The sequence below is a fragment of the Rhincodon typus genome, chromosome 33 (genome assembly GCF_021869965.1).
Source record: "Rhincodon typus isolate 14 chromosome 33, sRhiTyp1.1, whole genome shotgun sequence".
NCBI lineage: Eukaryota > Metazoa > Chordata > Chondrichthyes > Orectolobiformes > Rhincodontidae > Rhincodon > Rhincodon typus.
This window is the reverse complement of record NC_063364.1, coordinates 7,694,352-7,721,295: the sequence shown is the minus strand read 5'-3', so window position 1 is coordinate 7,721,295 and position 26,944 is coordinate 7,694,352. Positions and strand designations below refer to the sequence as shown.

The 26,944-nt window shown below is 40.6% G+C and overlaps 1 protein-coding gene across 9 annotated transcripts in view; it reads right to left on the bottom strand.

Annotated features, from left to right (window-relative positions):
• The window catches only part of hdgfl3 (HDGF like 3), a 100,853-nt gene that overhangs the window by 15,661 nt on the left and 58,248 nt on the right, over window positions 1–26,944 (bottom strand). For 4 of the 9 annotated variants that reach the window (XM_048616038.1, XM_048616041.1, XM_048616039.1 and 1 more), the window contains exons 2-5: window positions 26,027–26,103; window positions 22,048–22,186; window positions 9,992–10,084; window positions 2,820–2,978 (exon numbers count right to left, since the gene is read on the bottom strand). In XM_048616038.1, the coding sequence (XP_048471995.1) occupies window positions 2,820–2,978; window positions 9,992–10,084; window positions 22,048–22,186; window positions 26,027–26,103 (468 nt within the window). The remainder of the gene's footprint in view (window positions 1–2,819; window positions 2,979–9,991; window positions 10,085–22,047; window positions 22,187–26,026; window positions 26,104–26,944) is intronic. The other 5 variants (XM_048616042.1, XM_020528551.2, XM_048616043.1 and 2 more) reach the window with 2 other exon arrangements.

The following is a 26,944-nucleotide window of genomic DNA, read 5'->3' as shown; positions in this document are numbered from 1 at the left end:
GAAACGTCAGCCTTCCTGCTCCTCTGATGCTGCTTGGCGTGCTGTTCTCATCCAGCTCTACACCTTGTTATCTCTGATGAGAAGGTTGACTTGTTTTGTGAGATTGAAGAACTTAAATCAGTGACGGTTGTCCTAATAGCAGAATTGGAGTTTATTTGACTCTCTCCCATAAAGTTGGGCCATCCACCATTCTTCCTGTGGGATTAGAAAATATCTGCCCCGAGAATAACCTCTGACCTTCAGTAATAACCTATTTTTACCCTCTGGAGAGGCACTGTGAATATTATTAAGAATGCTTGTTGTGTTGGAGCATGCCGACTGCCAAAGATGGAGAGGAGGTGAATCTGCTCTGCAGGAGCGATACTTCAGAGTCTCGTGGAGTTGGGGAGAAATGACTCCTTTCGGGACTGGGCCATTTTTACCAGGCAAGCGAGCCAGCAGCAGGGAGGATGCAATTGTCTGAGAGATCAAAGCATGGTTCCTAAACTGTTGCACATGCAGAGTGTTTGGAGAAAAGCCAATTCTCATGAATTAAATCATGTACAATAGCTGTCAGTTCAAGCTACGAAGCTCCCTACTGGCACAAGTGGACTGGCAGAAATATCACCAAGGAGATGGTACATGTCAGTGTCTTACACAATTGCAATGCACCTTAAAATATTTTTCTAGGATAAAGGCACAGGGTAATTACATGTTACTGATGCTATAAAATAAGACAACAATGCTTGGGTTTTGCTACTTTGTAAACTGAGGGGCCTGGAAATGCATAAGCCTTTTAGGACATTGCCACATTCAGTCTGAGAAGAGCAGGGAGAGCCCAGGAAAGTAAATGAGGACCCAGAGAGGAGGTTAGGTTCCGGTCTACACTGATAACATTTTGGGATTATTATTTGTTCCAAGCACGGCTCTCCTTGTCACAGGACTACAGTGCTGTCCTCCTTCAAGTTCCATTTGAAGTAGCAAGGCAGGGATCTTCAATTGAAAAAAAGAAGTGCTGGAGAAACTCAGGTTTGGCAGCATATGTGGAATCAGAAAGAGTGAACATGTTGAGTGTTCAGAAGAGTCATATGGCATTTTAAACCTCAACTCTCTCTCTCTCTCTCTCTCTCTACATACATATATACAAATGCTGTCAGACCTGATAAGTTTCTCCAACAGTTTTCATTTCATTTCAGAATTCCAGTATCTGCATTATTTAGATTTTCTATAGAATGTGAATTGCTGCTTGGGCAGGTTTTGTTGTCCCAGCAATGGTAGAGACAGTGGCACAACAACAAAGCAAACAGAGCCTCTTACTAAATCTGAAAAATAAATACCAGAGTGGTTTAATGCATAATCTTACCACTTATTCTCAAAGTGCCTGGATCAAAATCCTGTCTGACTACCAGAAGAAACTGAAAATGGCTCACCCTTAGTGTTTCAAAAATTCCTGCCTCTTTATCGACACTGGTGCCTTTCAAGCATCGTCTTCTGTCTGCGTGCATCTGAGTGTACATCTGGTGCCCACTTGCTTCATTAGAAGGAGTTCTCAGAGGCAGCGTAGCCACTGAAGATATCAGCTCGCTGCAGAGCTTTGCACTAATCACTGTCAGACAGCATTTTCTGCTTCTCAGTGCCCACTCTTTTGATACAGATCCTGACTTTCACCACTCTGCCCCAACTACCATTACTCCATTCACTGTGACTTGATGCATCTATGAGTACACCGTGAGAAGCACCACAGATATTCACTAAGGAGATGGGCAGGTTTGAGAGATGGTGGCAAAGTGCTAATGTAGGTAGACTCACAATCCAGAGATCCAGGCTAATGCTCTGCAGATGTGGGTTCAAATACTCCATGATGAAATTTAAGTTCAAATAATAACTCTGGAATTGAAAGCTCATCCCAAGTGCTGGTGACCATGGCAACTATCATCAATTGTTGCAAAAATCCATCTGGTTAACTAATGCCCTTTATTGAAGGAAATCTGCTGCCCTTAACTGGTTTGGCCTACATTCATTTTTTCACTACTTTCTGAAATGATCTAGTAAGCCACCCAGTTCAAAGATAATTCAGGACGGTTAAAAAAAAAAGCAGGCCTTGCCAGTGACACCCAAATCTCAAGAAAATCTAAAGAGAATTTGTAAGCAAAACATTGCTCCAGCACACTCTTACAAATACATTTCCAATGATTTCATACAGGTTAGAGAGGCCCTGTGAGACAATGGGATGACAATATTTATTTATAAGCAAGTTTGAAACCCCACACTTACAATGGAGAGAAAATTTTCAATGAGATGTGAAGGATTACAAAATAAACAAGAGCACTGACAATGCTGGAAGAGAACAAATGAAATCCAACATAAATTACTAACACAAAACACTAAAGGTATCAGTGTTTTGCTTTGCCAGTGTGATACACTGATGAACTGACACAAACCATACTGCAGTTCTGATAAGTCCAACTAAACTTAAGCTCAAAATGCACAAATACAAAGCCATTTCTGTTTACTGCACATTAAAAATTTGGGATAGGATCAATTTCTGAAGAGTTCAGAGTGCAGATAAATCGTTGCTTCACCTGGAAGGTGTGTCTGGGGCCTTAGATGATGAGGATGGTTCTGAAGAAGGACTGGGGTCAAAACATTAACTGGTTCTATCCACAAATGCTGCCAGACCTGATGAGTTTCTCCAGCAATTTCTGTTTTTGTTTCAGATTTACAGCATCTGCAGTTGTTTGTTTTATTGAACCTTGAGAGAATGGTTTTAACCTAAAACAACATGGAAACATATACAATACAGTATTCTTACATCCCACAGGAAGATTCTATTCCTTTACCTTAAAAGTAGCTTTTTTTCGTTTGGAGCCTCCTTTTTCATTTCTGCTTTTAGTTTTTCCTTCCTCATCTATTATCTCACCCCCTTCACCTTCACTACTGGCATCTGCTGTATTTCCTCCCTCTCCCTCTGTCTCTGAAGAACTCTGTTGCTGTATTGCCTGAAACAAAAACACAGTAGAGTTGTGAAAACATGACATACAGTACCAAACTGAACACTCCCAAAAAGAACACCAACCATCACTGGCTGAATTTACACTTGTCTATGTTTCATAGAATCCCTACAGTGTGGAAGCAGGCCTTTTGGCCCATCAAGTCTACACTGACCCTGCAAAGAGCATCCCACCCAGACCCACCCCCCCCCCATTCTATCCCAATAACCCTGCATTTCCCATAGCTAATCCAATTAGCCTGCACACCCCTTGACACTATGAGGCAATTTAGCACGACAGACATGGGGAGAAGGTGCAAACCCCACACAGATAGTTGCCCAAAGGTGGAAGTGAACCCACGTCCTTGGTGTCATGAGGCTGCATTGATAATCACTAAGCCATCATGTCACCCAATTTACATCAGAGTCAGTCCTTTTAAATTGTTGGACCTGTGGCCAGTTCCTTTTGAAAGTGACACTGTAAAGTATTCCCAAAGACAATGTTTTAAGTTGGCTTTTGCACTCTGAAGGATCTGTAGAAATGTGTCAAGGTGAATGCATGGAGCTTCCACCACTGCTTCAATAGAGCCCTTGCCTCACAAAGCAAACTCACGTTAATAATATCTTGTGATGACCCAGAAATTAATTATAATTTTGATAAATGTGATTATTTATTGCTGTGTATGCATACATAAAGGGAAAACACTGCGTAAGTTTATTGATCAAGATAAGGCCAGCCCAAAGCACTTTATAGCTGATTAAGTACTTTTGTCAGAATGTAGGAAAATGATGCCAATGGTGCACAGTAAGTTCTCACAGCAGCAATGAGATAATGACCAGATAATTGGTCTTTTGGGGATACTGATTGTGGGCTAAATATTACCAAGACGTTGTCAAAGAGGAGGAAAGTTATCCATAATGTCATAGGGTCCTTTATGTTCACCTGGGAGGATACACCAGGCCTCAGTTTAATGTCTCTTCTGAGAAAGGGTACCTCTGACACTGCAGCAGTTCCTCAGTAATGCACTAGAGTGACAACCTAGAGTTAGGATGATACCAGCTTGAATTACATCTCTTCTCTGCAAGGTGGTTCTTGTCCTTTCTGGTTGTCCATATAAAGTTTATTTATGTTAATAAATGGCTGCAATGCCAAAATCTGTAGCTCAATGTTTTTATTCCAAACCATCAACTCTGCATTTGTCAGCTAACGTTTATCTGTATTTTCAAAATTTTTACACATGATTGAACTTTGTTCCTTTAACAATGCCAGCTCATGGACAGACTTCGAAAATTCCCAATCACCATCTTCTGGATACTTCATTTATTTCTGTTTCAAGGTGACTGACATACCAGTAGTCCAATCAGATATTATGATGGCTGTCCCAAAAATATTGTTACTTTTTTTTGCCATAGCAAATTGATGTGTTTTACTTTTCACAGTGGACATTAACTAAATTGACAGTGGATTTGAAGTGACCATGAGTGGCCTAGAATACAAATACTCATGCTCATTGTGGGGAGGTGATGGCCTAGTGGTATTATTGCTGGACTGTTAATTCAAAGACCCAGATAGTGTTCAGGGAGACTTGGGTTCAAATCCTGCCATGCCAGATGCTGGAGTTTGAATGCAATAATGAAAAAAAAAAAATTGGAATTAAGAGTCTAATGATGACTATGAATTAATCTGGTTTACTAATGTCCTTTAGAGAAGGAAACTGCCATTCTGGCCTACATGTGACTCCAGACCCACAGCAATGTGGTTGACTATTAACAGCCCTCTGGCTAGTTAGGGACAGGTAATAAATACTGCCTGGCCAGTGATGCCCTCATCTCGTGAATGAATAAATGAAAAATGACCAGCAAAGTAGGTAGAAGTCAGCACTGCCTCCCTAATAGAGTATCATGGTTGGTGATGGAAAAATAAACAGGAAATGAATGCAAATAGGCAAAAATTAGGATTTTTTGAAAATTCACAAATGTTTTTAATTTAAAAGATTTTACTTTAGGAATTGCTTTTTGACACATTATTACTTGTTACAGGATTTATAGAAAACAATTAGAAAGACTAAGAGCTGAAATAACAAGTTTTTGTTCTTATTGTGACAGAAGATTAATCTTTGTGCTGTTCCGGTGGGTGCCTATTTCTCATCTCTAATATTGCCATTCTGTTCTGTGAGTTTACAGTTCCAGAGGTGGTTGTGGAGGAGTAGAGGTGTGTTAATTTCAACTGTAGGCCATTGTGTCGAAGGGGGATATGGGCTCAGTCAATTTTTATTCATCTCTCGATTTTCAGATCCTCTGTTTTCACATCATGTATTTAGTTGCTCTTCTGACGCTCTCATGTTTTTCACCTTTCAAAGCTTTGTGTGTACCTTATCCTGCAAGCGGAGTTTGTCTCAAATTTAGCTTTGTAAATGCCCAAATTTGCATAGCAAAATATGTCATGTAACGTTACATGCCATAAAGGCTGTGGGTCAATGGACGTTCGACAAATGCTATTACAAGCGCCGTTCAGTTTTGCATTAGCTGCAGCATATAGGCATGCATAGAGCAGATGGGCATTCCTGCAAACATGCAAAATAAAATTTCAACTGAAATACTAAGAGAAATTCAACAGTTACAGAAAGAAACAGAAAAGGGCTGGAGAAATCTGGCTGATCAGACAACGTCTATAAGAAGAAAAACAGAGTTAATGTTGAGTACAATAGGACTCTTTGGAACTTAGTGCAAAACGTTAACTGTTTATTTCCCCACAGATGCTGCCAGTCTTGCTGAGTTTCTCCAACACTTTCTGCTTTTATTTCAGGTCTCCAACATCTTTAGTGCAGTGATTTTATTCACCACAGTTAAACTGTTTAATCATAAGATTGTAAAATGATACAACCCACAAAAGGCAGCCATTTGACCTGGTCTTTGCATGTTGGATGATTAGTACAGCCACCTAACCAGAGGCTAACTTGGCTATTTAGTTCAAGTGTATTCGGGTAACTTACTCCAAGTGATTACATTACACTTTTGTACAAAAGTCAGTTTGATTTTTCCATTTTGCTTTAATCTTCTAATTTCTAAATTTCCCTATTTTTTAAAACTTCACATCAGCCAGAGCACATTTACAGGCATAGAAGAGGTTCAATGACATAACAATACTGATGTAGCAAGTACATGGTCCAAGATCATACTACAACTGTTCTACAAAAAAATCACTCAGCTATGTCAAGCCATTGCAGTGCCTTAAACCCTCTCTTGGCAACTCCTGTTTCCCTCTAAATCAGTTGGCTACACCTTGCCAAAATCACATCTTCAAAGGGCTTCACGGAACAACAAACACAGAGCAAGTCTCAAGAGTATTTTGCATGCTGTATATTTGCAACAACACTTGGGGTTTCTTGAAGACTAAAGCATGAAATGGAAGCATGCCCTACCCCACAGCAGTATGTAACAGACTGTCTGCCCACTTGCCATATCTGGCTTGCAAGCTCCTTTTATTCAACTGCTGCACTCCAATGCAATGTGCAGTTTTTATGAACTTCAGTTCAGTTTACTGGGAGCTGTAACTGTTCTGAAAATTGATATTGTGCATAGGGAATGCAGATTTTAGGTATGCAAAAGGTCCACTAAAGGCCATTCAACACACTGTTTGTGCTAGTTCTTTAAGAGCAATCCAGTCAGTGCACTCCCCTGACCTTCCACAGAATCCCTACAGTATGGAAGCAGGCCATGTGGCCCATTAAGTCCACACCAACCTTTCTGGAGAGCATCCCACCCACACCCATCCCCTACATTATCCCTGCATTTCCCACCCTAGACACTATGGGCAATTTAGCATGGCCAATTCACCTAACCTGCACTTCTTTGGACTGTGGGAAGAAACCCACGCAGACATGGGGGAAATGTGCAAACACCACACAAACAGTCACCCAAGGGTGGGATTGAACCCAGGTCTCTGGCGCCACAAGGCAGCAGTGCTAACCACTGAGCCACCATGCCACTCCATAGTCCCTTATATTCCAGCTTCAAATGTATTATGTAATGATCTTTTCAAGGTTTGAGGGTTTAAGATTATAACAGGTTTAGAAAAGGTAGACAAGAAAAATCTGCTCTTAGCTGATGAGGGACACAGATTTAAGGTTTTGTGCAAGAGATGTAGAGGAAATGTGTAGAAGAATTGTTTTCACAGTGTATGGTAACGACCTGAAACTCGCTAACCCACGATGGGGATGGAAGCAGAGGTGCTGAACGATTTCAGAAGGAAAATAAACTGATTCTTGAAGAAAACAAATTTGAAAGCTTACAGGGATGCAGCAAGGAATTGGCATAGACCAGATTGCTCCATGGGGAGCCAGAATAGATTCAATGAGTTGTATGACCTCATTCTCTGCTGTAAGTGAATGTGTCACTACGCATCATTTCCCTCTGAAATCAACCACTCAAATATCTGCTTCAGCGCACAGTTGATGCGCTAGTGGTTGTCGGCTTTAAGCATTGTGCTCTGTACAGCAAGAGGTGAGGCTGGAGATGTGATGATCAAATGCCAACATCTGGCAATATGTTACTTTAAAAGAGACACACTTCTGCCAAAGGAAAACCTTATGCAAAAATCAGGATATGTCAATTTTCACCTCTGGGATATAGAAACTAGGACTAATATGGTAACACAGTTCCAGCAATGGTAGAATTAATCTGGCTGGAAATTAGCAAAAGGGCAAGATTGTAATCAGCCAGTGAGCATAGGAAATAGGAGCTGGAGTCCATCATATGGCCCCTCAAGTCTGCTCTGCCATTTAAAATGTTTGTGGCTGATCCTCTGACTCAACACCACCTTCCTGCCTACTCCTTGTGTGCTACGATTTTCAGAAAGATCAAAAATCTATTGATCTGAACCTTGATTATTAGCACTTGTGACATTAACTCAAGATATAAACTGAAGATAAACGCAGCTGGTATGTTGATGAGGTTACGACAATTGTAAAATTTACAAAAACATGGGGGTCACTTTAGAATATCAGGATAACCAAAAATGCACAAATGTGCACGTGAAGGTCAAGCACTGTTAGTCGAGGTAATGAGTGATTGGGTCCAACGTATCTGAAGCAGGGGATTAAGGTATGCTTTGGAGTTCTGCAAGGATTACTCACATGGAAATTACCGCCGTTGAGTTAAATTGATGTTAGAACAAAAGCCATTGCCAAAAATATCCATACATATACGTTAATTGTAGCTGATGTAGTTGAAAAAATATTCTTTGAAATTAGGAGAAAATGTGAGAATGGAACAAGAAATTATAAATTAAAATGTTAGGACCATTTTAAGGAGTCAATCTTGCGCAATCCCATTCCCAGCATGGAGTAAGCAAGCAGTGAATGATGTGCAGAATTCACACGTACACATCCCGTGACTTTGTATCCACCTAAATTAGGACACAGAGTGTGTGTGTGTGAGAGAGAGCGAGAGAGAGAGAGCGAGAGCGAGAGCGAGCGAGAATATAATGAAACAAAACTAAAGATAGTAGGCATGCATGTGAAATGAATCTTTCAAGTGTGAATTGGGCTGCCTACAGTAATTTTAGAGGATGGGGAAGTGATGAGGAAGACAAGACTGGCTAATATAAAGTGTGAATAGAATTCAGCTAACATAAGGGAAAACACAAAGATTTTCTACCAGGTTGGCCATCAACTCCCAAAGTCAGGACGTTTTACCACTGAACATCTCACTCTGCTCATTAAGACCACTGACTGTGTGTTATCACTGGAGACAGTCTTGTTTAAGATTAGCTGGTTTTGAACTGACTCTGGTATTGGAGAAGAATGCAATATGCCCCTTTAAAATTCTAGCGCGCAGATGTACAGGGACGGAGAGACCTGGAGGCTCACGTACATAAATCTTTGAAGGTATTAGGCCTTGTTGAGAGAGCAGACAGCCCTGGGTTCGATTCTAGTTTCAGGTGACTGGAGTTCGCACGTTCTTCCTCTGGGTAGTCCACAGTCCAAAAATGTGCAGATTAGCTACATTAGCTGTGCTAAATTGCCCATATTGTCCAGAGATGTGCAAACTAGGTTGGATTAGCCATAGGAAATGCAGTGTTACAGGAATTAGGTGGTGGGTCACTATTGGGAGGTCAATGTGGACTCGATGAACCAAATGGCCTGCTCCCACACTGTAGGAGTTCTATGATAACTTTTTCCTCAATCTATCCTGAGAGATTCAATGGTTTATGCATACACAATCCTCAGGCTCCTGTACCCCTTAAGAATTGTACCTTTTATATTGTAGTGCTGTTCTCCAATCCTTCCACTAAAACGTATAACTTCACACTTCTCTGCATTCATGTTTATTGGCCACGTGTCCATAAGCCTGTTTGTGTCTAACACTATGCTGTTCAGAGTTGATAATATTTCCAAGTTTGTGTCATCTGTAAATTTTGAAATTATGCCCTATACACCCTGTCATTTAAATGGAGTAAAGAAAAAAGAGATCCTAATACCAACTTCAAAGGAAAACGCACAATATTCTATCCTTTACTCCTAAGAATAATTGTTCACCACATTTCTGTTTCTTGTCACTCAGCCAACTTTCTATCAATACTGCTGGTGCCCTTTTAATTCCACAGGCTCTGTTTCACAGATAAGCCTACTTTGTCGTTACCCGATTGCATCCAATACTTCAGACTGTCAGTGTGATGCCAGGTACACAGGCTGCATATCCCAACAACTCGCTGATTTGAATCAAATAGCATGTTCCTTTAGTTGTTTGATAAAGGCAAAGTACAGACTGTACCCAACCAGTCCATGTTTGCAAAACCCAAGAACAAAATGTTGATTGTTAGATGAGAGTCTGCAGTTAGGCAGCACTTGCTGAACAATCCTGCGTGCAGCAATAGCTACATTAACAAACACTTTAAGGCAATTGCTCAAGCACGTAACGTGGCTCATTTTCACTTGCCAGAAGCGACATACATTCATAGGCAAGGGCTTGGCTTCTGCAAACAAAAAAAATAAGTCCAAGCCACATGCCTTTCTGAATTACCCAGGAGCTTGGGAAGCCTATAGTTCCCCGCTGTTTTCTCCATGGCAACGCATCAGTCAGAGTCGACTTGCCAACAATCAGCATGTTTTTGTCCTGTAGTATAAAGTATTATATTTGTTTCAAATTTACATTTTTGCAATCTGTCCTGACAAATTCAGGACAAAAAAAAGCTTCAGCAACATATCTCCCTTTTCAGCAATGGTCCTATTTCTTTGCCAACTGATGCCCATTTTTATGGGGCAATAAGATCAAATAGCTCCTATCTGACATCGGAAGCATGCCCAGAAATTTGCCTTATTTATTGGAATGATGCCCACAGCCCAATTTCAGGTCAGACTTGGATCTTCACGACTTTAGACCTGAAAGCAGTCCCAGATGAAACCGTACTCTTGGACCTTAATTTCTACGATTGACATCGTCTTGTTTTAACTCAAAAAAGGTTTGATAATTCTACGTGATGATATTAAACCCAAAGGACAACAGTGAATTGTAAGAGATGGAACATTCCAGAGACTATGACAAAGAATGAGAACAGAGAAAGGAGAATAAGCTGAACCTTGTCTGTGAAATGAAAACTGACTCGAGACAAAATATAACACTAATGAAGAGAAAGCAAAGAATACAAGGTAAATGAAAGATGTTCATGTTTTATATGTACAATATGGTTATAAAATTACAACTCAAGATATATTTTAAGCTTTTTTTTAAAACAATAAAGGCAATTTGCTGCATGCTTTACAGCTGGCAAACTCTTGTAAAAGTGCAGTTAGTTAGTATTAAATGAAGTGGCTGCTAACTTTAGCTAATTCTCTTAACATTGCTTCTCAAAGTAAGCCAGCCTAAGAATTGATTAGGCACCGTCAACAGGGAATGTGTAAATTTATCCGGATTTACTCAATTTGCACACTGTTCCAATTTCGAGAACTAAAGTTGCTGAGGAATTACCAGAATGAGCAAATGGACTTGAACAGGAAAGAATGGCAGAAATGTAGTAAAGGAAACATGTCAAGGAGAAGTCTTTTGGTAATTGGAGCACCAAGGACTGGATGTTACATTTGGGGACACGTTCTGCAAGGGTGCCTATTTTGAGGTTCATTAATTGCAACCCCAATTGATGTGTGACTTCGCCCCCATAGGTTTTGGATTCATGGCGCAGTTTACATGCTACTATCCAACACAGGAGGTGGGCTTGTGAGAATGCTTGCCTTGGCTCCCGGCCCCAGCAGCACAGTATCTAACTTTGTTTAGGAGTCCCCTGAATCAGGGAACAGGCTGAGAGGTCACTTTGCAATAGCTTTCACCGTGTTCTGGTAGCTTTTCTATTGAAAAGCACGATAATGACTGTAAAGAGGTATATAATGCTATTCAAGACCAGGGTCAGCTTACCATAAAACACAGGAGCAGAAGTAGGCTATTTGGGCCATTGAGTCTGTTCTGCCATTCATGGCTGGTCTGATAATCCTCAACTCTACTTTCCTGTCTTTACCCTTAACCCAAGATTCCCTTTCTGATGAAAAATGTGTCTACCTCAGTCTTGGCTATACTTAATGACCCAATCCTTACGGCCCTCTGTGGTAAAAAAATTCCACAAATTCTAACTCTCTGAGAGAAGCAATTGCTCTTCATTTGTTTTAAATGTGTGACCCCTTATTCTGAGAGCGCTCCCTCTGGTCCCAGACTCTCGCACAAGGGGGAAAATAAATTTTCTACATCTACCCCGTCATGTCCTCGAAGAATTTTGTAAGTTTCAATAAGGTCACCTTTCATTCCTACTGCTATCCTCCATTCCCTTTGAAACAAAGGCCAACATTCCCTTTGTCTTCGCTATTACTCGCTGAATTTGGATTCTAGCTTCTTAAGATTCATGTATGAGGACACCCAAATGCCTCTGTTCTGTAGCCTTCTGCAGTCTTTCTCCATTTAAATACCATGCAGCTCCAATATTCCTCAAGCCAAAATGCATAACCTCATATTTTGCCACATTATATTCCATCTGCCAAGTGTTATCCTACTCACTTAACTGGTCTTTATCCCTCTGCAGATTCCTTGTGTCACCCTCACCACTTGCCTTCCCACCTATTTTTGTGTCATCAGCAAACTTGGCTATAGTATATGCACTTTCCTCATCTAAGTTATCAATATATATCAAAAAAATTGTGGCCCCAGCACTAGTTACACGTTGCCAGACTGAAATATGCTACCTCCAACATCGTGAGTTTTTAATCTTAAATAGCCTAACGTGTAGTACTTTATCAAACGTCTTCTGAAAAGTCCAAATATGTTATATCTACTGCTTCCCCTTTATCTATTCTGCTTTTACCCCTCCTCAAAAAGAATTGTAGGAAATTTGTCAGGTATGATTTCCTCTTCATGAAGCCACACTGACTCTGCTTGATTATATTATGCATTTCAAAATGCTCTGCTATTACATTCCTTACAGTAAACTCAAACATTTTCTCAATAATAGAAATTAATCCAACTGGCCTATAGTTACCTTGTTTGTCTCTTTCCCTAAATAAATAAAGGTGTCACATTGGTAGCTTTCCAATCCCCTGGGACTTTGCCAGAATCTAAGGATTTCTGGAAGATTACCATCAGTGCATCTACTATCTCTGTAGCTACTTCCTTTGATATCCCAGAATGCATCCTGTCAGATCCAGGCACCAAGCAGTCTTTAGCTTTACCTTTATAGATCAGATCCCTATGGTGAATCACTGCATTAAAAGCACATCTACATTATAATACAACATATTACTAATTCTACTAATACTGACACTTTGAACGTGTGGTATCAGTTTAAACTCCCCTTTCAGAATGTTCCACATTCCTTAGCATTTATTCTCAATCATGGCATAGTTTTAATAGTCTTCTAAAACCCTATACCACCAGGCAGTAAAGTTTCATGGGAGGAAATCTGATTGTCTTTTGCCATTTACAATGGGGAACACAACCTGAGCAGAGGCATTGTTAGGTTTTCATACTAGGCATTTTCAATCTGCAAAAAAGTGCTAGTGGAAACTGATGTGGGGTCTGGTTCATGAAGGAAAATTGGATTTCCTCCAGATGCATTCAGAAGTGTCATACTTTAGGTGTCAAATCTTGCCTCTGCGCCCAGAGGAAAATTTGGCTCTAAGTGCTATTGGAAGTGAAGATACTGGAACATGTATATCTGTTTGAGGCAATCTTTTTGAACCATTTTTGATCTAACGTAGAATATAATAACTATGTTCTACTGATCTCAGTGAGGGACAATGTGCAAGAATGCTATACCTCACCCATGACTCAATTCCTGACCTGGGACACTTCTTCTAACTTGTGCTACTGGTGGGAATATCTAGATTGCATTTTCTGTGGAACAAAAAGCAATGACCACACCTATTGTCCAGCTGTGGGGTTCCCAACTGCTCTATGGATCAGAAAGATTGAAAGTTTGACTCCTGCAAGACATGGGTTATGAGATAATATCTTAAAGAAGAACACAGTGGATGATTTTGCCAAGGGGGTGAAATCATACGTAGTTACGGCTAAATGTAGTACTCCACAGATGTCATATACACAGAGGTGGTGTGTATCCTTTTATTAGGCATCTCTATGTTGTCCTAAACAACTTTGCTCTCCTCCAAATTACTGACAGGATCTGTAAGTTACCCAAAATCAAATATGAATATTTGAAAGTGTTCTTCCATTAGCATAAAGCATTGACTTCAGAAATTTTCACAATAGAAGTTCTGCAATGGAAGTTAAATGAAAAATGTACTTGCATCAAGCATCTAAGTATATAAATATGTTAAATACCCTGCACTTGCACATACTTCATGGCAACAGTTTTGCCATTATAATTTGTCATTTCCACATTTGCAATGAAAATGTCATGCTGCAACCACACCCTTTCCCCAGTAATGGTATTATCATACCCAGCCTGCTGGTTTACACTGCAGAGAATCTCCTTAGCTCCAATCTATTCTATCTATGGTTTCCTAAACTGTCACATATTTAGTGATAAATGCTGTGATATTGAAATGAATCACACATGCGCCCTAGATCAATGATCCTCTACTCTCTAACTTCACTTTATCTAAATATTACTCTTGGTCTTGTTTCCCCATATTTAATACTAGGGAGATTACCTAATGGAAAAGAACAATGTTCAACTGCTCTTTTCTATTTAATGACCTTCAACTCTATTTACATGCTTTAGCTCCCCAGGCCTTGATAACCTTGCCCAAGTGAACTCAGTTTTGAAAACTCCAAATGAGTGTCTTAGCAACATTATTTTTTAAGAGGAGGGAGATTCAGATTTCAACTGCCTTTGTATGAGAAGTTGCTTGTTGATTTTCCTCCCATATGGTCAAGCTCTAACTTGAAGATACTTGATTTTTTTTGATAGTATAGTTTGTAAATAACCAATTAAATAATTTTAAGTTTAACCATCCATCAATGTCCAAAGTTTAGACAGATAAGAGCCACGTTTATGCAACCTGTCGCCATGATTCTACCCCCGTAAGCCTCAATCATTCTAAGTATAGGTGGACTTAAAAAACTGTGTATAGTAACTAAATATTACTTAATATAGCTTGCAAGCTTGCTGTGGAAAGCTTCAAATTATTTGTTTTGTTACAGGTAATTTCAAAGAAAAAACTCTACGTAACACTTCTTGGAATTGGAAGACTCTGGTCGCATTACAATCATCAAGCAGAGGATCACAGAACTGGACAATAATTTCTTTCCAGCTATGTAACTATATTTCTCTCTGGATGTTACGTTTAATGAAAAAAGTAGGTACAAATAACTATTTTTTTGCAGATGTAAATAGCAGTAAGCAACAGTTTAACAATCTTGTAAAGTTTTCTTCAATGTTATCGTGATGTTGCAATTATGGCCAACTCTTAAGTTGTACTAAACCATAGGACTGGTGCCTTTGTGATGATTAATTTGGACTTGACACTAACAGAAACTGAGTAACTCCTAGTCTATACAATTCCCTTCTCACCAATGAGCCTGCACCAGAAACAGTGCGGAAGACTCATTCAAAGAATACAAGATGGGAAATCTATTACTCTTCATTCAGCATCCCACATTTAAACTGAAAGCGTACCGGCGCAGCATCATTCAGTAATGGGGGTGTGCATAACACAAAGGGTAGATCTTTGACATAGGTTGAAAATCAGGTGAGTTTTTAAATGGCAGCAAATCTACAGCACCAGAACAGACATACAGATAGACAAGCTGAAAATTAAATCCTAACTGCCAATATCTATCTAAGTTGTTGCAAATATGCTGTTGTTAAATCTAAACACCAATATTATATGAGGATTGCAACAAGTGATAGCAAAAAAATGGTAATCAGAAAGATTCACAAGTTGAATTAATGGAATTAACGGAGCAACTCTTTGTTCTATGAAAACATTAACTGTCATGACTCTCAATATAGGAGATATACAAGTGTTTAGACTCTGTGAATATCTACATGATGGAGGTTAGCTACCAGTTCTGCATTGTGTGGCTATAGGTAAAATAATGGAATAACAATTTTCAACATAAACTAAATTGGCATTGTATAAAACAGTTGTGTTTTATGGTCTGGCCTGTGAGTGGCAAAAACATCTCAAAGGCAAGAAGACTTTGCATTTCACTAGCTCCGTGAAATAAAACTGAGTGGAATGAAATTTTCCAAACAAGATAGAAAGGAACATGCATTTATTTTCTGAAGAAGGGTCCAGACCCGAAACGTCAGCCTTCCTGCTCCTCTGAAGCTGCTTGGCCTGCTGTGTTCATCCAGCTCTACACCTTGTTATCTCAGATTCTCCAGCATCAGCAGTTCCTACTATCTCTACGCATTTATAAGAAGTGTCTTTCCTAACATTAGGACATCTCAAAATGATTTACGCCTGTGAAGTACATTTGAAGATTAGTCACTATTTTATGTAACACAACTTAAGCAAGGTTCCACCACAGCAATGCAATAATGACCAGCTTATCTGAGTAATAGTTATTGAGGGGTTATATTGGAAATGACATCAACATACATCCACTTGAGGAGGCAGCTAGCACTTTGCATCAAGCAATTTGTCCTTTAAGTTGTCTTTTAAAAGATGGCACCACCCACAATGCAGAACTCCATCAATATACACTCTGAACTGTTAGTCTGGATTTTGTACTCAAGTCCCTGAAGTATCATTTGAGTATTAATTTGCCAGTAAATAAATTGAGTACTCCATCAGATGTAATTTTTAGGGACAATGTTTTATAATTTGCTGTTAAATATGTGAAAGAGATTAAACCATATAGATACTGAAAAAACTACATCCCACTTCCCAGAAACAATGTCTGCAGCCATCAGCAGACACACAGAGTTCTTGAAATTGAAGCATTGTATCAAAAGGCTATACTGTTATCAGGCAAAGCAGCATTTTTACCAAGACAACAGGTTTTGAATTTAGCCAATTAATTTAAACCAGGCCCTAGATACTAAGGCCCAACTAAATTTAAATCTGATGGTTTGACAAACTCAGACCAATCCTATTGTAAGAAATTAATAGGTCATCAAAGGTATAAAAGAAGAGGGCATCTGAAAATCGAGGTGAGAGCAAACTTCCATCTGTTAAGAGAACGGTTCTCAACAGCCATCAGCTCTAAAGAGAGAGAAAATCACCGGCTCCCACAGAAATCTCGAAAATCTCAGAGTAAGCACCATCTAAATAAAGGTACTACAGCACCCTTAGCTAATATTCCTGACACAAGGATCCGACAGAGGAAGGCGTTCCTGACTGGAGGCCAGTGGAAAAAGCAAAGAACATTGCCGAAAACTTATTCTGGCTGTAATTGAAAAATTAAGCTTTAAATTTTTTTTATTAATTTGGTATATACTGGGGGTCTTGTATCTATTGGAACTGCATACCATTAGAATTTTGTTTTATTCGGGAATAGTTAATAGTCAAGGGGGAATTGGTCGGTTTGTTAGCAATTTGCTAACTGTTAGAGTTAGACAAATAAATTGCTACTTATTGATTATGAAGTGAGTGCTAGGGATTTCTTTCACTTAATTGCTCCTTTAACAGATTATGAGGAGAGGCGAACTGCTGTGGGTGTTTCAGTTTTCGCTATCAGGGGGGGGGGTCGATGACTCCTTTGTAACATTTTGATCCTTTGTTGTAAGCGCTATGTTGCAAACAATTCTCTTAAGGCCGTAACCACAGTAAATGCAAGTAGCTGTGACTTTTATTAACAATTAATTCACTTGGAAAAAAAAGTGTGCCTGCGATGGAATTGTTTGTCTCATTGAAGTGTGTCTTGATACTGAAAAGTTTGGGAACCACTGGTCTAACCAATCGTTTAATCTCTGATCTGGAGGATACAGGAGACTGCACCAATTTAGGCAAGTGGTCACCGAGATTTGTCCCCTCATTGATGAAGAAGGCAGATTGTACAACATTGCCCTCTGTGCTCTGCCAGTATCTGTGAAAGGTTTTGAAACCTTTAACTTCTACACCTCTGATTTTTTTCCCAAGGATCAGCTGTCAACCTCATGGAATGAACTATCAGGAAGCAGCACACCTTTGTGGCTGGCAGGTCACTGAAGCCTTTCTTATGATCACTTGGGAATGCATTCAATTTCAAACAGATGGGGTCTTGCAGCGACAAAAGGTGAATGGGATTCATCTCCATTTCTGAACTCCCTCAGTTTCAGGCATCATTGAATGCACCCACTGAGTCACTAAGGCACTGAGCAGCAAGTCCATGGGTCCTGGCTGATGCCATTACTTTATTGCCTTCCGACAGTCCACGGTTCTTCAAGCCATCAGCTAAAGGTCATGGAAGGATTCCCAAGAGATAAGAAATATCCTTTGAAGAGAAGAGGTCTACCCACTTCTTTGTAAGAGCTCAAGATACAGCTCGAGAGACACCAAAACTGAAATCATAAATTCAGAAATCGTGAATTCATAAATCATAAATTCAGCATCAAGGAAGACATCAAGATTCTGAAAACATGGCTTGCTGACTAGTCCAATTGGTTAGCAACTTACAATACACTCTGCCATGGGCTTCCTGCATTGGCGTGGTCTGCCAAACTCTCTTAAACACTGCGCTCCCAAAAAGAGGTGTGAACCTTGATGAGGGGTAGGTGCTGGATTAGCACAGTTCATCAGAATGAGAAAAGATCCAGATGCTCTGCAGGCAGGTGGGCAGGGCAAGCTCAAATCAAACCTCTTACCAAGATGGCACTAACACAATTGGCACAGCTAATGCAGGCAGGTTTCACATGAACACAACCCATTCACCGGAACTGGAATCTCTTTGATCTGCCCATGAGAATACATTGATTAGACACGCATCTTGAAATGGATTCAATTTTACCTGCGATACCTAGTACGCAGCTCTTCATTGGACTCAGTGTTGAAACATTACAGGTAGGCATTACCACTTCTCAACTCTTTTCCATTGTCGTTATTCAATTACAGAAGTTCACTCATCTGGGACCTTGGCTGAACATTGTCAACATCATTAATAAAATCACTATGTGTACACTCACTGGTGAATTTAGGACCAGTGAACGACTCAGCGAAATGACTAACGAGGTGACCTTTGCTCTCAGCCACTTCTACACCATTCTCCCTTTGAGACCATGGGAGCAACTCCAGAGGATGCTGTACCTCCAGAGGCTACTGCTATAGCATCAATGCAGGATAGTTTGCATCAAAGGAGTCTGATAACCCCTTAGACAGAGGGAGCATGGAGGATGATAATGTAGCACCCTCACCCTTTGCCTCAGTCCTTGGATGGTGCTCTGCATTGCTGGAGGTGACCATCAGGTGAAGCACAAATTAGCATCTAAACGTCACTGCTGTCAGCACTACTATGCCAGCAGTGCCCCAGAATATTCTGTGCAGGGCAACTTGCTGCTCCTGCATCCACTCGGAGTCCTGCCACATGTGGATCTCTGTGACGTTGGCTGTTCTCTCAGTGGTGGTGCTCATGTACTTAAAGCTCCAAATCTCAGGAATGGACACGAGCTGAATATTTTCCTCCATTCTCAGCCCATGACCCTGCATTGCTGCAAGAAACTCAGAATTCAGTAAGCATCCTGCATAAGAGTACAGGCTCCTTGCCTGTGACTTCCCCACGCCCTGTTTCTATGTCCATCTTTTGAAGGGGTTTGCCCACAGATTTATCTTCCTTTGTCATCTCCTCCTGCTCACGAGTGATGTCCTTCACCTCCAGGATCACTTTCTTAAAATTGTGCATGAGGACCAATGAGGCTGTTGAGTCCACGTTAGTGAAGAGTGCTCTTAGTGATGATGGTACTGGGACTACTGGTTCCAATTTGTCAGGGATCCCTGGTGAGGCTGAAACAACACTGCCATTCTCCTGCTCCATAAGCAGCTCTGTGGAAGATACAAGGGGGAGATCATCAGAACATAACTGCAACAGCAGATATTTCTGAAGGGCTGAAGCATCCTGATGCAGCCGAGCCCTTGAGCTTTTGGACAGGGAAGGGTGCACACCACTGATATAATACCCCTTCACCCTCTCCTCCAGGCATTCTCATCTCTCCATCATCAAACTTGATGTAGTGCCATTGCTGCCTCCTCTACAGCAGTCAAGGTGGTGACTCCACTCCAGTGTGCGCTCTATCTCTGGGACTGTGCATCGTTTTCTCCTGCAAGGACGTGGGTGTGAGAGAGAGAGATAAGGTAATGCTGGTCTCTTATTAATATTTGGGACTTCATACAAATAAGAAGCTGCATGCATTAGTTCAACCAGGGCCACAGCCTCCGAGGCTTGCTGGCAGGTCAGTAAGTACACTGGACTCTCATGTTAGGAGCATTGTGCACCTTCTGGCTGCATATGTGCTGAGGGGGTGTGGAAGCTGGAAAGCTCTGCGTCACACTGCACATTGACCAGAATGAAAACCCTTTGTGGCCCTTCACCAAACCCTCCAGACAAAGCTGCAGCTACCTTCATGTTCTGTCATCTCCAGCCAGCTCTGCTTCATTTGGCTGGGTGGTCTTTTCAAGTCATATGCTGAGAACAAAACACTTTAATGATCACATACTGTTAACCTCAAGGGCTGCGTCCTGCTACCATTGACCAGAAACTGAAATGGATTAGCCATATAAATACCATAGGTACAAGAGCATGGGAATCCTGCAGCAAGTAATTCATCCTCTGACTCCCCAGAGCCTGTCTACCATCTACAAGGCACAAGTCAGGAGTGTGATGGAATGCTCCCACTTGCCTGGATGAATGCAGCCTCAAAAATACTCAAGAAACTTGACACCATCCAGGACATAGTAGCCCACTTGATTGGCACCACATCCACAAAACATTCACTCCCTCAACCACTGACGCTCAGTCGCAGCGTGTACCATCTACAAGATGCATGGCAGAAGTTCACCAAGGTTCCTTAGACAGTACCTTCCAAACCCATGACCACTCCCATCTAAAAGGACAAGGACAGCAGGTACATGGGAACACCATCACCTTCGAGTTCTCCTCCAAAATGGACAACATTCTGACTTGGAAATATATTGCTGTTCCTTTGCTGTTGCTGGGTAAAAATCCTGGAATTCCCTCCCTAACAGCATTGTGGGTCAACCTACAGCATATGGAGTTCACAGTTCAAGAAGGTAGCTCACAACCACCTTCTCAAGGGCAACTAAGGATGGGCAGTAAATGCCAACCCAACCAGCAATGCCCACACCCCATGAATAAATAAAAATAAAGGAAACCACAGGGCAGTTCTCACATGCGTGCCATGCCCCTGCCTCTCCTTTTGCTGATTTCTGATTTTCAATGACGTTCAATTTTGCTGTTCCCACACGGCTGCCACGATCCTTTTTTTAAATTGGGCCCACCCTCACCCCAGTCCTGCTACCTTAGATTGATTACCAAACTCACCATCCAATGCTGCTGACCTTGGGGACAACTGCGATTACACTGACCATTCACCCCAAACCTGGCAGGGACCTAGAAATGGTCATCATGTCAGGGTCCATGTCTCCAAAGGAGAAAACTGATCCTTGTTAAAAACAGGCAGGGGACTTATGAGGATAGGGCAAGGAGTGGATGATCAAATACTTTATAACTTGCTGTAGTCTCCATACTTCTGGAAACATGATTTAAAAAAAAAAATCAGCTGAGCCAGAGATAATTGATAGATTGAGAACAATGCTTTCTTTCCTTGATAACTTTAAATACTCAACAATTCCAATTTGGTAACTATGCATATTCAAGATGGACGTTGATAGATTTTTTTTTTGACTGTAAGGGGATTGGCAATTTGGGGATATTGAGGGAAGGTGGACTGGAGTCAGTTCAGCTGTGATCTTTTTGAATGAAAAAGTAGACTCCAATGGAAACACAGAAACAAGGGAGAAGATTTAGACCATGCAGCCCAGTTATTTTAGAATGTGGTTGATCATCCACCACAATGCCATACTCCAAAGCCCCTGATGTAATTAGTAAACAAAAAATCTCCAAAATTTCCAAAGATTCATTACCCTTTGTGTGTCGATCTTCCTCCTCATCTGAGTTGTAAATGGTTGCCTTTTATTCTGAGGCTGTGTCATCTGGTTCTTGACACCACAAATAAGGGAAACATCTTTTCCACAGTGCTATGTATCCCTTTAAGAATTTTCTCATTCATGAGAGGAACGGATTCAAAGCCAGGTCCTGGAGGCAAGAGAGCACCTAGATTCTCATGCTTGCACCTCTTGACTCCATGCCAATGTGCTACACAGCTTGGTTAACTTAATTTTGAATTTCTTGTGTCATTAGGTTAAGTTTTGGTGTTGTATATATAGTTATAAAATATATCTCAAGTGTGAAATATAACCATTAATTCACAAATATTGGTGAAATGAAAAGCTTGGTTGTGATACATACATGTTCTCAATTCCGTGTTGTACTGTCATTACGCTGCACATCAATGCCAAAGATGAATTGGCAGACTTGCTTGAATTTGCTGGTAAAGCACTAAATTGCCAATCAATTTTGACTTATCCAAGTATAGTGGTGCATTGTTAAATGGTGGGCCAACCAAAAATAGTCACTACCTGATATCCTGTGAACTTGACGCCAGGATTGTTTTCGATCTCCCACAGACCTTCATTGAAACCTTTTCGCTTGTTAGACTTTCCAAATTTATCTTTATATTCTTTGTAAGGTAAAAGGTCTTTAGGTCCCAGAAAGGCACTGCAACAGAAAATTCAATTGCTGATCTCAAAAGATTTTTCAACCAACTTTGCAGGTTAAACAAAGGACAGATCAAAATATAAAACCACAAAATAACAGACTAATTCCCTGACTGGTACATCTCAAGGCCGGATGCTTGCTGGCTAGCTAGTTTTATTTATTTTTTTTTTTTTTAAAATGAATGCCCCCATGATCACTTAAGGCTTCCCATGGGGCAAGGACTCATCCCAAGGACTGTTTGAATGGAAGGCCGACAACAATGGGAAAAAAAAATTTTCATTTACATGGTGCCTTTAATGTAGATCAAAAAGACTTCAGATTCTGCAGAGAGTTGTAAGGGTAAAATGAACACCAAACAGAGAAAGGACATATTAGAAAGGGTGAAGGAGCAAATTTTAAAGAGGAGAGAGAGGGGGAGAGGCAGAGAACTTCAGGGACGGAACTCCAGAGGGTAGAACCAAGGTGGTCAAAGGCATGACCACCAATGCAGGGTGATGGGGAAGGAGAGATGCACAAGAAACCCGAGGATGGGAGAGTTAGAGAGATTGTGCAGGATATGCTAATAATGCTCAGAAAGAGAGGCAAGGCAATGAAGGGGTTTTAAAACTCATTGATAAGAGTTTTAAATTTAAGACATTGCAGGGCTGACATTCAATGTGTGTGAAAGAAAGAGTGGAAATTGGTGCAGGACTGGACAAGCTTAGATAAGCTAAGCACATGAGCTTAGATTTACAGAGAGGCAAGGGTAGGAACACTAGAATCAGGAGGTGGTAAAAGGCATGGCCAAGGGCCTCAGCACATGTGGGCTGGGGTTGATGGGAGGGTGATGTTATGATAATATTATCCGTTCTTAATAATGCATTAACTTATCCCCTGGAGAAGCAAATAGAATTTGCATTTAATTGAGTAAATGGGTGTCATTACTGTTGGGATGTAAAATGCCACTACTTTAACAGCCATTAAATAAAAAAAAAGTTAAACGGCCTGACATTTGTGCTAACAGTGATAGGAGATCTCAGAATAACATACACAGCTTGTTCACTAATACTGTAAAATGCAAACTTCTCAAGACTATATCTAAGCTTTTAATTTCCATTTATTGGCATTAAAAATTTAATTGTAATTTTAATTACTTATTATAGGATTTATGACTAGCATCTTAGGATTAAAGGAGATTATTTTAAGTAAAATATTCCCAAGATTTAATCACTTTACTTTTGCACATTTGTTCTTCCAGCTCTTGGCATGAATAGTTTTCAGGACAGCTCAGTCTTTTTTTGGGTGGGGGGAGGGGAGGGCGATGGTGACAGGACCACTCTACGCTGTCTTCTTCAAAAATTCTTTCTTCCTTTCTCTTGAAGATACTGATGAGTCTTGTGCTCCAATAGTGATCGCCAAGCTATGAACATTATCATATACAGGCAGACTCCATTGTGCCTTCAGCTGACATTCACATTCTAACTGCAGGCAATGAGGGGGAATAAGACTGGAGATCCTGGTCCATTCTTCCCCATTCCTAGCCAGCTGGTGAGATTAGTTAAAGACCAATCCTGTCCCTAGTGTGTCAGTCAGGATAGCAAAGCTGTGATGGCCTGAGTGAGTTTGTTTGGCAGTGCATTTAGCATTGGAGGCTTGCAGCCAAATCTTAGTTTTTGTCTTAAGCAACATGAATTAATAAATGAAAAAGTGAAAATCAAACAAGTCTCTACAGAAAAGCTAAAGCTGCACTGTACATGCTAAGCAGCGGGTTAGCCTAAAATCATTTCCCCTATTTTGGGAGAGCTCATTCATTTCAAACAGTTAACATCTGAAGATCGTGGACAAAATAACTTCATTCAAATATTCTTTGTGTGTTTTGCATTAAAATTGCAATGGGATTTATTTAGAGTTTTTCAAGGTTAGGTTTGGGGAGACAGTCCATAGTCTCTGTTGGGAAGATGATTTCTAAATCTTTCTTTTCGCTTTGTCATTAACCAGTGTGCCTTGTTCTTGACTGAAAAAATGTTGATGGCTTTACTCCATAAACATGAGCAGGAAACAGGTAGCTTTAGCTGCTGACATTTCATTGCCAGCTGTTCTGCATCTGGAAAGTGATTGCCAACTGCTTCAAGGAGACAGGTTTCACCCTTTGATGGCCAGAAGAGAATTTCAGCAAGAAAGATGTAGCACACATTAGTTTATTCCATGAACACAAAAAGAAAACAAAAATCACAAAATATTCTGTACTGACCTCTAACTCTGATCAGTAACAACACTGAGATGATTTCCAAAGAAAGGTTTTGTAGAGATTATACTGACTAAAACATATTCTTTTAAAGAAGTAATAATTAAAACAGGAAATGCTGGGGTAACTCACTTTGTGAATCAGAGAATGTTAGAGATGGAACAGGTTTTTGAAAGAGGGGCGAGAGGACCTTTTTGTCTTGTCTTGCCTCTCCTCGCCTACTGAATAAATCCTAGTGTTTCCTTGTCTATGTTTGATTTCTAACATGGCAATGTTTTGCCCTTTTTATTACCTTAAAGCAACATATTCTACAAGTTCTTGTGCCCATTGGAGCTTTATCAGGTGAGAATATATCTTGGGAATTCAGGAAAAGAGCTTCATGATTTCCTGTTCATTTATGTTTTATTCGACTTGACTTCACTTTTTAAGTTTGTTTCATGCATTGCCCTTAAAATATCAACGTTAGCTTGCCTCTATTGCTCCACTGTGGCATCCAAGACTCAATGGGTCACTCACCTGCCTCTTGCACAAACCCATTAGGCCATTCCAGAGACATGAACATAATCTACAGCACTATCGAGGGAGTACTGCTTTGGAAAAACCGTCTTTTGGAAGAGACACTAAACCAAGGCCCCCATATAACCTCTCAGATAAATATAAAAGATTCAATGTCACTATTTTGAAGATGATTAGTTGATTTCTCCTTGACGATCTGGCCAATGACTATCTCTCACCTAATACCTGTAGTTTAGGGAGATTACTAGGCACAGAGCACATAGTAAGTGTATGAGTGCTTAGCATAGATCGAGGGACCATTTGCAGGGGAAGGGTATCGGCCTGGCAGTATGTGTCTGTCTGTCCTGGCAGGCTTTTTCAGTGCTGTAGTGAGTTGTGTTTGGAATGGTCTGGTCAGGCTAGTGGGTGAGGGGTGTTGGAGCAAGTACAAAATGGGGGTCGTGGGTGTCAGGCCCAACACAGTCAGGTCAGAAGTGTCAGATCTTGGATGGGTGTAGTTGGGAAGGGTCAATACTGAGTCTGGAGTTCGGTTTACCTGGGAACTACAGTTGTATTTGAATCCTTTAATTCTTCTTAGGTAACTATTAAGCTTAAGTTGAGCTGGATCCCGCAACCTTTAAGGGAGGTTTTTGGGAGGGTTCCGGACACATGGGGATTTACCTGTTAGAAGCTTCAATTCCCTGGGCAGCTCCCACAGAGTCAGCTGCGATGATATTGCATGGTCCCAAACGGCAACTTTAATCTATATTGCTCTCTAACAACTAACCGATCATCGGAACATCTGCATCATTGAAAGAGTCTGAACAGTTTTTATTCAATCGAGGTACATTTGCACTATCCACATTCCAGCAACAGTTGCCACCGAGAAAAGAGTTTCACTCAAATCCAGAGAGTTAAGTGAAAATCTCAAACCTCTCACTGTACGTTGTTTGCTTTTATGTTTACAGGCCTATTAAACTTGGTTAGAATTTCTTCAAAGAGAAAAGGTTGTCATTCAGATCTATTTGGACAGATTCATTTTCACAATAACAAAATTCTGTCCTGTAACAAAATATACAACACTGACCACCATCATCCTTTTATCTCCAAAGTGTACTTACGTCTCATGAGTTCCAAAGAAGAAAATAGGATATTTATTTGCTGGTGGTTTCACTGCTCCCTCTGGGAGCTCATCGATCTGTCGAGCAAGAAAAAAAGAGGATTTAATATAATTAATACTGTCAACAGAAGCTTCCATTGGACAACTTCAGATTTTCAATATCCACATGTTCATGAGCATCGAACAGAAAATGGAAAGAGATGATTAACTCTCCACTTCTAGTAGGAATGTAGACAAGGAATTTAAGCTCTTGGGATACAGACGAATTGTGGGACAGGCAGGGTCCTATGCTCCCACCCAAAATAAAAATTTCAGCCCTAGTAGGATGGCTTCTCACAGAGGAGTGATGCTACTTTATACAGCAATGTGGCTCCTTGAAGTGACTGGAATGGGCATGCCATTTTAATCGTGGGTCAGACTGTCTCAAGCCTGTCATGAAAGCTAGCAGCAGAAGACAACATCCTGGTCATGAGGGCTGTCAGGTTCAGAAGTTGAAAACTAAACTTTTCTTGTGAGCTGTGCTCCTCCTTGTCCAGAGGATAACCCAGCCGTCTCTTGCCCCACACTTCACATCCCAATTATCGTTTTTCCCAATCACTGCCAGCCTTCATCCCTTAACTGACCTTCTTGGGGACTTTTGCCCTTTGTGCCCAGCCACATCAAACCCCGATATCCCATCCACTCAGACCCCAGGTGGTAATGATACCATTTCTACTGGCTTTAGGCTGGAGTCAGAGTTGGGAAAAAAGTTAACAATCTCTCAGCCTTCAGACTTCTCGTTGCCTAACGCCGTTAATTAATTTGCCAACTGTGGCCTACATGCATTTATATCAATGCTGAGATCTGACCGTGACGCAAGCCATTGTGTCTAATTTATGTCAGCATTCGTTTAATCTTTTCTTCAGAAAATCTGTTGTGA